We start from the raw sequence: 12042 nt of genomic DNA on the forward strand, positions 1-12042 counted from the left end.
TAAGGTATACAGCACTATGTAGTGAATAAGGTATACAACACTATGTAGTGAATAAGGTATACAGCACTATGTAGTGAATAAGGTATACAACACTATGTAATACGGTATACAGCACTATGTAGTGAATAAGGTATACAACACTATGTGAATAGGTATACAAGCACTATGTGTGAATAAGGTATACAGCACTATGTAGTGAATAAGGTATACAGCACTATGTAGTGAATAAGGTATACAGCACTATGTAGTGAATAAGGTATACAACACTATGTAATACGGTATACAGCACTATGTAGTGAATAAGGTATACAACACTATGTAGTGAATAAGGTATACAGCACTATGTAGTGAATAAGGTATACAGCACTATGTAGTGAATAAGGTATACAGCACTATGTAGTGAATAAGGTATACAGCACTATGTAATAAGGTATACAACACTATGTAGTGAATAAGGTATACAGCACTATGTAGTGAATAAGGTATACAACACTATGTAATAAGGTATACAACACTATGTAGTGAATAAGGTATACAGCACTATGTAGTGAATAAGGTATACAGCACTATGTAGTGAATAAGGTATACAGCACTATGTAGTGAATAAGGTATACAACACTATGTAATACGGTATACAGCACTATGTAGTGAATAAGGTATACAACACTATGTAATAAGGTATACAGCACTATGTAGTTAATAAGGTATACAGCACTATGTAGTGAATAAGGTATACAACACTATGTAATAAGGTATACACCACTATGTAATAAGGTATACAGCACTATGTAGTGAATAAGGTATACAACACTATGTAGTTAATAAGGTATACAACACTATGTAGTGAATAAGGTATACAACACTATGTAGTGAATAAGGTATACAACACTATGTAGTTAATAAGGTAAACAAACATTATGTAGTTAATAAGGTATACAACACTATGTAGTTAATAAGGTATACAGCACTATGTAGTGAATAAGGTATACAACACTATGTAGTGAATAAGGTATACAGCACTATGTAGTGAATAAGGTATACAGCACTATGTAGTGAATAAGGTATACAACACTATGTAATACGGTATACAGCACTATGTAGTGAATAAGGTATACAACACTATGTAGTGAATAAGGTATACAGCACTATGTAGTGAATAAGGTATACAGCACTATGTAGTGAATAAGGTATACAGCACTATGTAGTGAATAAGGTATACAACACTATGTAATACGGTATACAGCACTATGTAGTGAATAAGGTATACAGCACTATGTAATAAGGTATACAACACTATGTAGTTAATAAGGTATACAACACTATGTAGTGAATAAGGTATACAGCACTATGTAGTGAATAAGGTATACAGCACTATGTAGTGAATAAGGTATACAGCACTATGTAGTGAATAAGGTATACAGCACTATGTAGTGAATAAGGTATACAACACTATGTAGTGAATAAGGTATACAGCACTATGTAGTGAATAAGGTATACAACACTATGTAATAAGGTATACAACACTATGTAGTGAATAAGGTATACAGCACTATGTAGTGAATAAGGTATACAACACTATGTAATACGGTATACAGCACTATGTAGTGAATAAGGTATACAACACTATGTAGTGAATAAGGTATACAGCACTATGTAGTGAATAAGGTATACAGCACTATGTAGTGAATAAGGTATACAGCACTATGTAGTGAATAAGGTATACAACACTATGTAGTGAATAAGGTATACAGCACTATGTAGTGAATAAGGTATACAACACTATGTAGTGAATAAGGTATACAACACTATGTAGTGAATAAGGTATACAGCACTATGTAGTGAATAAGGTATACAACACTATGTAATAAGGTATACAACACTATGTAGTTAATAAGGTATACAACACTATGTAGTGAATAAGGTATACAGCACTATGTAGTGAATAAGGTATACAACACTATGTAGTGAATAAGGTATACAACACTATGTAATGAATAAGGTATACAGCACTATGTAGTGAATAAGGTATACAACACTATGTAATAAGGTATACAGCACTATGTAGTGAATAAGGTATACAACACTATGTAATACGGTATACAGCACTATGTAGTGAATAAGGTATACAACACTATGTAATAAGGTATACAGCACTATGTAGTGAATAAGGTATACAACACTATGTAGTGAATAAGGTATACAACACTATGTAGTGAATAAGGTATACAGCACTATGTAGTGAATAAGGTATACAACACTATGTAATACGGTATACAGCACTATGTAGTGAATAAGGTATACAGCACTATGTAGTGAATAAGGTATACAGCACTATGTAGTGAATAAGGTATACAACACTATGTAGTGAATAAGGTATACAGCACTATGTAGTGAATAAGGTATACAACACTATGTAATACGGTATACAGCACTATGTAGTGAATAAGGTATACAACACTATGTAGTGAATAAGGTATACTGCACTATGTAGTGAATAAGGTATACAGCACTATGTAGTGAATAAGGTATACAGCACTATGTAGTGAATAAGGTATACAGCACTATGTAGTGAATAAGGTATACAGCACTATGTAGTGAATAAGGTATACAACACTATGTAGTGAATAAGGTATACAGCACTATGTAGTGAATAAGGTATACAGCACTATGTAGTGAATAAGGTATACAGCACTATGTAGTGAATAAGGTATACAACACTATGTAATACGGTATACAGCACTATGTAGTGAATAAGGTATACAACACTATGTAGTGAATAAGGTATACAGCACTATGTAGTGAATAAGGTATACAGCACTATGTAGTGAATAAGGTATACAGCACTATGTAGTGAATAAGGTATACAGCACTATGTAATAAGGTATACAACACTATGTAGTGAATAAGGTATACAGCACTATGTAGTGAATAAGGTATACAACACTATGTAATAAGGTATACAACACTATGTAGTGAATAAGGTATACAGCACTATGTAGTGAATAAGGTATACAGCACTATGTAGTGAATAAGGTATACAGCACTATGTAGTGAATAAGGTATACAACACTATGTAATACGGTATACAGCACTATGTAGTGAATAAGGTATACAACACTATGTAATAAGGTATACAGCACTATGTAGTTAATAAGGTATACAGCACTATGTAGTGAATAAGGTATACAACACTATGTAATAAGGTATACAGCACTATGTAGTGAATAAGGTATACAACACTATGTAGTTAATAAGGTATACAACACTATGTAGTGAATAAGGTATACAACACTATGTAGTGAATAAGGTATACAACACTATGTAGTTAATAAGGTATACAACACTATGTAGTTAATAAGGTATACAACACTATGTAGTTAATAAGGTATACAGCACTATGTAGTGAATAAGGTATACAACACTATGTAGTGAATAAGGTATACAGCACTATGTAGTGAATAAGGTATACAGCACTATGTAGTGAATAAGGTATACAACACTATGTAATACGGTATACAGCACTATGTAGTGAATAAGGTATACAACACTATGTAGTGAATAAGGTATACAGCACTATGTAGTGAATAAGGTATACAGCACTATGTAGTGAATAAGGTATACAGCACTATGTGGTGAATAAGGTATACAACACTATGTAATACGGTATACAGCACTATGTAGTGAATAAGGTATACAGCACTATGTAATAAGGTATACAACACTATGTAGTTAATAAGGTATACAACACTATGTAGTGAATAAGGTATACAGCACTATGTAGTGAATAAGGTATACAGCACTATGTAATACGGTATACAGCACTATGTAGTGAATAAGGTATACAACACTATGTAGTGAATAAGGTATACAGCACTATGTAGTGAATAAGGTATACAGCACTATGTAGTGAATAAGGTATACAGCACTATGTAGTGAATAAGGTATACAACACTATGTAGTGAATAAGGTATACAGCACTATGTAGTGAATAAGGTATACAACACTATGTAATAAGGTATACAGCCCTATGTAGTGAATAAGGTATACAGCACTATGTAGTGAATAAGGTATACAACACTATGTAGTGAATAAGGTATACAACACTATGTAGTGAATAAGGTATACAGCACTATGTAGTGAATAAGGTATACAACACTATGTAGTGAATAAGGTATACAACACTATGTAATAAGGTATACAGCACTATGTAGTGAATAAGGTATACAACACTATGTAATACGGTATACAGCACTATGTAGTGAATAAGGTATACAACACTATGTAATAAGGTATACAGCACTATGTAGTGAATAAGGTATACAACACTATGTAGTGAATAAGGTATACAACACTATGTAGTGAACAAGGTATACAGCACTATGTAGTGAATAAGGTATACAACACTATGTAATACGGTATACAGCACTATGTAGTGAATAAGGTATACAGCACTATGTAGTGAATAAGGTATACAGCACTATGTAGTGAATAAGGTATACAACACTATGTAGTGAATAAGGTATACAGCACTATGTAGTGAATAAGGTATACAACACTATGTAATACGGTATACAGCACTATGTAGTGAATAAGGTATACAACACTATGTAGTGAATAAGGTATACAGCACTATGTAGTGAATAAGGTATACAACACTATGTAGTGAATAAGGTATACAGCACTATGTAGTGAATAAGGTATACAGCACTATGTAGTGAATAAGGTATACAGCACTATGTAGTGAATAAGGTATACAGCACTATGTAGTGAATAAGGTATACAGCACTATGTAATAAGGTATACAGCACTATGTAGTGAATAAGGTATACAACACTATGTAGTGAATAAGGTATACAACACTATGTAGTGAATAAGGTATACAGCACTATGTAGTGAATAAGGTATACAACACTATGTAGTGAATAAGGTATACAACACTATGTAGTGAATAAGGTATACAGCACTATGTAGTGAATAAGGTATACAGCACTATGTAGTGAATAAGGTATACAGCACTATGTAGTTAATAAGGTATACAGCACTGTGTAGTGAATAAGGTATACAGCACTATGTAGTGAATAAGGTATACAGCACTATGTAGTGAATAAGGTATACAGCACTATGTAGTGAATAAGGTATACAGCACTATGTAGTGAATAAGGTATACAGCACTATGTAGTGAATTAGGTATACAGCACTATGTAGTGAATAAGGTATACAGCACGTGCGTGCGTCTGTCTGTCTGTCTGTCTGTCTGTCTGTCTGTCTGCGTGCGTGCGTGCGGTGTGTGTGTGTGTGTGTGTGTGCGTGTGTGTGTGTGTGTGCGTGTGTGTGTGTGTAGGATGGTAGATTAACTATCTTCTCTGCCCTACAGCGTTTCTTTCTTCGTATGCTGATATCGCCCTGAGTAATCTACTGGGAACGGTGAGCCCTCAGACATACACACTATAACTCCTACAGCACTGTTTTCCTCTTAAGAGTATATGATTCCTACTTCCTCAATTTTTCCTGACTCTTCCTCTTTCTCTCTCTCCCCCTCTTTCCTCACCCCCTCTTCCTCTCTCACCCTCTTTCCTCACCCCTCTTCCTCACCCCCTCTTCCTCTCTCACCCTCTTTCCTCACCCGCTCCTCCTCTCTCTTTCTTTCCTTCCCCCCTCTCCCTACACCACCCATCTCTCTCTCCTCTACTCCCAACCCCCCCCCCCCCCCCCCCCCCCCCTCCAGGTGGGCCTCCCAGCATGCAGTTGGGCAGCGACTCTGACCGCCACTCTGATGCTGCTGCTGACAGGGCGGAGCCTGTCTGCATACCGCATCCCTACTGGTCGAGTCATGGCTCCGGAACAGAACATCCGCTGTCATAGCCAATGGGCTGCCAGAGAGACCACAGACAGCACTGACGTATAGACACAGACACACAACTGCCTGAACCCATAAAATGTCCATATCGATATTGTCCACATGATGGCGCTCTGAGTCTGGCAGGTGTAAGCGAGTTTCTGCTCGGTAGCCTTCAGATCGAAGATCAGCTTCCCCTTCCCTGATCCTAACCTTAACCATTAGAATGAAACAATATGCAAAACTGACCTAGGATCAGCATCTAGGAGCAACTTCACCCTACACTGAACCACAGGGACAAGTACATACAGAAAGGAGGAGATGTACATAGCCTTTCTGGCTTCACTGGGCCTATAAAGGGACCGATTGAAGTCAATGTCTTTGACTCAGTGTTGTAGGCTTCAATAGGCTACATGCTGATTAAAAATCACTTTCTGTGTCTCTGTATGTCATTATAGCCTGTGAAGGCCTACTACTAAGCTTGTCAAATAAACAATTTTTCCACTTTCACTGCTCGTTTTTCGTCCCCCAAAAAATGTGAACCTTGAAACACGGACACCTGGCGCGCATACCTGAGGAAAACACTTCTCCAGGTGAGGGCAAAGGTCAGGGCCTGGTTTCAAATGTTATCGACTATATCGCTGGGCGAGGTGTAGTTGTTATGTGGGCGAGGAGTAGCTGTTATGTGGGCGAGGAGTAGCTGTTATGTGGGCGAGGAGTAGCTGTTATGTGGGCGAGGAGTAGCTGTTATGTGGGCGAGGAGTAGCTGTTATGTGGGCGAGGAGTAGCTGTTATGTGGTCGAGGAGTAGCTGTTATGTGGGCGAGGAGTAGCTGTTATGTGGGCGAGGAGTAGCTGTTATGTGGGCGAGGAGTAGCTGTTATGTGGGCGAGGAGTAGCTGTTATGTGGGCGAGGAGTAGCTGTTATGTGGGCGAGGAGTAGCTGTTATGTGGGCGAGGAGTAGCTGTTATCGGGGGTTAACTGCCTTTCTCAAGGGCAGAAGAAGCACATTTGTCCACCTTTGTCGGCTCAGGGATTCTAACCAACAACCTTTCGGTTACTCTTACAGTTTTTGACAGTTGCGTCCAGATGATTTCTGAGACTATGGCTTCTTTTCTCGAGACTCTACACACAAAACCCCCAAAGCACACAACACGCCAAACGTCACACATCTCTTGCAGAACCAAACACTTCATTCAAAACTATTTTAACTCTTCTCAAAATTGTGTTTCTTTTTGCATTAAAACTCTACACACAAAATGATTAGCTCTTATACACGCCAACTACACACAGACGTGACAAATGTAAAACACTCCTATCTTGTGTCTTTTGCATGTTCCGTGTGCAGTGGAGTCCACGGCAGCTTGTCATAGCACTCACACGTACATATATGCGCTCAAACATATACAGTATGTACATATTCAGTATGTACACATATTCAGTATGTACACATATTCAGTATGTACATATTCAGTATGTACACATATTCAGTATGTACACATATTCAGTATGTACACATATTCAGTATGTACACATATTCAGTATGTACATATTCAGTATGTACACATATTCAGTATGTACACATATTCAGTATGTACACATATACAGTATGTACACATATACAGTATGTACACATATTCAGTATGTACACATATTCAGTATGTACATATTCAGTATGTACACATATTCAGTATGTACACATATACCTTATGTACACATATTCAGTATGTACACATATTCAGTATGTACATATTCAGTATGTACACATATTCAGTATGTACACATATACAGTATGTACACATATTCAGTATGTACACATATACCTTATGTACACATATTCAGTATGTACACATATTCAGTATGTACATATTCAGTATGTACACATATTCAGTATGTACACATATACAGTATGTACACATATTCAGTATGTACACATATTCAGCATGTACACATATTCAGTATGTACACATATTCAGCATGTACACATATACAGTATGTACACATATTCAGTATGTACACATATACAGTATGTACACATATACAGTATGTACAAATATTCAGTATGTACACATATTCAGTATGTACACATATTCAGCATGTACACATATACAGTATGTACACATATACAGTATGTACAAATATTCAGTATGTACACATATTCAGTATGTACACATATTCAGCATGTACACATATACAGTATGTACACATATACAGTATGTACACATATTCAGTATGTACACATATTCAGTATGTACACATATTCAGCATGTACACATATTCAGCATGTACACATATTCAGTATGTACACATATACAGTATGTACACATATTCAGTATGTACACATATTCAGTATATATTTACACAGAAATAGAAGGAGGGGAAAAAATATTCTCAAAACATTGTATTTTTATCCAGATTCCAGAATAAATAGTAACAGACAAAACACACAGTAGAAGACAAATAGGCTTGTTACTATGAAGAAAAAAGGTGCATCCTGTCTCCTATTTGGGTCTGGCCACAGAGCCTCAACAACATCACAAGCGATGTTCTCTCTGGCTAAACAACAGGGGGGGGGGGGGGGGGGGGGGAGTAGCGTCTGGAGTGGCGTATTCAGCCCTGGCACGCCCCCTTGTCTATGTCACCACAGGCCTCCTCCTGATCTTCGTCCCCCTCTGACTCTCACTCCTCTTCCTCTAACTCTCTCTCCTTTAATTGGCCTCCATTGTTGACCAAACCAAGAAAGCCAACCCGAAGCCTATTTATAGTGCTAAAGCTCTGATTTCTAAGCGAAGAAATCAGCTATAAGTGTTTTCACACTGTCAGCACTCGGTCATAGGTAGATTTTGAATGGCAGTTTTTTCCCCAAAACGAAACACAAGATCTGTTACTTTTGAATGATGCGTCTAATGTAGAGAACAGTGTTTAGGAAGACGTGTGTTTTACAATTTGCAAACTGAGTGTAAAAGCAGATAAATGTGCTTGTAGTTTTGCAGACTTGGTGTGAAGATGAGGCACATGAGTTAATGGTTTCACTGAGAGTTCCTCAAGTACCACTTTTAGTGTGTAAGAGATGGTAGAAAACTGTAACCTCTAGGCTACCATCAGTCCAGGAAGTAAAATTAAATTCCAATTCTATAATAAAAAAATTAATAAAAAAAATTCAATGACATTAAAACAAAGCAAAGAGTAGCTATTTCTTTCCAAAGTTCACTTCTTTTTTTATATATATAAAAATAAATATGGGATGTGGTCAATTCGAAGTGAATACATCATGCATTTCTATCTGAACGTTGGCCAACATTGTGTCCTGCTGAACGTGGTGCTGATTTCCAACAGCCCATTCATTCACAGCCGATACAGATACTGTACCTATCAGCGTTTTGTCTGGTGGTACATGTGAGTCGTCATTCACAGCCGATACAGATACTGTACCTATCAGCGTTTTGTCTGGTGGTATATGTGAGTCGTCCCATATAAAACGGTTCCCTGACAGGTTTGAAGAATACACATCTCCCCCCCCCCCCCCCAGTCTTTTGGTCAGAGGACTCCTCCAGCTGTAGAAAAACAAAGTAGAGTTGACAGCACAGCGCTGATTACATCAATGGCTGATAGGGGAACTCCAGGACAGACAGTATTTTGACCCTTGACCAGATCAACCTGACCAACCTGAAGTGGGACTGGTGCCTGGCCACATTCTGCCTCAGCCTTCTGCTCCTGATATGGGAGGGGGTTCCCACCACACTACTGAACAACAGATCCACCAGGTCATGTAAGTAGCCTGTGAATTAAATCAAATATAATCACTCAATAAACATATAGCGGATATTATATATATATGTTTAGTGATGATACTAATAGAGGGACTGTAAGTACAGAATAGAGTCAGACCAGTGATGCTGAAGGTGGTATTACTATACAACCAGCCAACGTTACTGAATGCTTGTATAATGTAAGACTGGTACTCAGGGCTAGACATGTACCATCCTTCATTCATTTATGCCCTAGAAAATACACAATATACTTTTTTGAGAACGGGCATGTTGTTTGTAGCACTAGTAGGAGACGAAGATCCTGAATGTTAGCTAGTTTTAACCTATATAGCTAGTTTTAACCTAACCCTTGATCATGACTCCCACTTCCATTAAAGGCAGACTGCCGACAGGTCCTGAGTTACAGACTGCTAACCCAAACAATATACCTGTTTTCATAAAAGTAGCTAGCTACCTAAATTGCAAATCTGGGTTAGTTATCATTATATTTGTCCGAGTTTAAATTACTTGGCTAACTAGCTAAACTTTCGTTTTCGTAATGGGTCCCCAAACGACTCTCCTTCGCCTTCACACGATATGAATGGAATGCTCACAATATCGACGACAAGCTGGCTGACGTTGAGTCCTGTCAAAACGGGTCGCCAGGTGTAACGTTAGGCATGCAACTCTTCCTCTCTGTGACATTACACATTGGGGAGAGGCAATGTATTTGGCGAGTTACATCACGGGTATCATAGCCACACACCAGTCCCAGCCATCATGTTGTGTGTTTGTTGTAAATAATCCATTCCTTGCCACCTTGCACAATATTGTTGAATGCATTAGAAATCTGCACCAACTATATGCAAGTCGATTTTCACTCCTATGCCGAGAAAGTGTGCATGCATTGCAGACTTCACAGCCCACAACAGGAGGAAGCTGGGGTGGGACACCACCTTGTTGTCTCTGGGCAATTGGACATCATTGGTAAAAGCGGGCTTGAAAGTAATTCATAACTATCCCATCCCTATCCGTTACGATGCAGTCACTTCCAAATGTTGTTTTGGAAGATACTGGCTTTATGACCAAAATGATCCTATTTACACTTTGTGGTTCATTTTGATACTAGAATCAATGTTTCTGACTCATATCGATGCCACGTAGGCCCTTTATAAGTGTATAAGTTGGTTCTAGGAGACAGTTCAACTTTAAAACTGCAACATGTTCTGTCATTCTCATGGCAAAATGCGAGGAATATCATGAGGTGAGCTATTAAACAGCTATTTCTTCCGCTATGCTCCATGGACATTTTTTGGGAATTTCAGGAAATTAGCTTTAAAACTGCAAAATGTTCTCTCGGACAAAATGAGTCAAATAGAATTATAAAACTGTTTTTTTTTTTTTTTAGGGGGGTTGGGGGGCCTTCCACGTATACTGTATTCTCAAAATATCCCTCCATATATCATAATAAATCTGGTCAAACTGTAAAAAAATATATAAAAAAAGAATAATGTTTTAAAAAAACATGGGGGAATACGCCCATCTACTGTTTGTCTCCCTACCACCACAATTCCGCCCTTGCAGTGTACACATATCTCACTGTCAACTGCATTTATTTTTAGCAAACTTAACATGTGTAAATATTTGTATGAACATAAGATTCAACAACTGAGACATAAACTGAATAAGTTCCACAGACATGTTAGTAACAGAAATGGAATAATGTGTTCCTGAACAAAGGGGGGGTCAAAAGTAACAGTCAGTATCTGGTGTGGCCACCAACTGCATTAAGTACTGCAGTGCATCTCCTCCTAATGGATTGCACCAGATTTGCCAGTTCTTGTTGTGAGATGTTACCCCACTCTTCCACCAAGGCACCTGCAAGTTCCCGGACATTTCTGGGGGGAATGGACCTAGCCCCCACCCTCCGATCCAACAGGTCCCAGAGGTGCTCAACTGGATTGAGATCCGGGCTCTTCGCTAGCCATGGCAGAACACTGACATTCCTGTCTTGCAGGAAATCACGCACAGAACGAGCAGTATGGCTGGTGGCATTGTCATGCTGGAGGGTCATGTCAGGATGAGCCTGCAGGAAGGGTACCACATGAGGGAGGAGGATGTCTTCCCTGTAACGCACAGCATTGAGATTGCCAGCAATGACAACAAGCTCAGTCCGATGATGCTGTGACACACCTCCCCAGACCATGACGGACCCTCCACCTCCAAATCGATCCGGCTCCAGAGTACAGGCCTCGGTGTAACGCTCATTCCTTCAACGATAAACGCAAATCCGACCATCACCCCTGGTGAGACAAAACCGCTACTCGTCAGTGAAGATAACCTTTTACCAGTCCTGTCTGGTCCAGCGACGGTGGGTTTGTGCCCATAGGCGATATTGTTGCCGGTGATGTCTGGTGAGGACCTTACAACAGACCTACAAGCCCTCAGTCCAGCCTC

At 38.5% G+C, this 12042-nt stretch overlaps 1 protein-coding gene across 1 annotated transcript in view; it reads left to right on the forward strand.

The window, feature by feature from the left end:
- Nucleotides 1-5905, forward strand: part of LOC139417081 (urea transporter 1) — a 32127-nt gene extending 26222 nt beyond the window's left edge. The window contains exons 7-8 of the mRNA XM_071166329.1: nucleotides 5375-5424; nucleotides 5726-5905. Of these exons, the coding sequence (XP_071022430.1) occupies nucleotides 5375-5424; nucleotides 5726-5905 (230 nt within the window). The remainder of the gene's footprint in view (nucleotides 1-5374; nucleotides 5425-5725) is intronic.
- Nucleotides 5906-12042: the final 6137 nt, after the last annotated feature.

The sequence above is a fragment of the Oncorhynchus clarkii genome, chromosome 9, assembly GCF_045791955.1.
Source record: "Oncorhynchus clarkii lewisi isolate Uvic-CL-2024 chromosome 9, UVic_Ocla_1.0, whole genome shotgun sequence".
Classification (NCBI taxonomy): domain Eukaryota; kingdom Metazoa; phylum Chordata; class Actinopteri; order Salmoniformes; family Salmonidae; genus Oncorhynchus; species Oncorhynchus clarkii.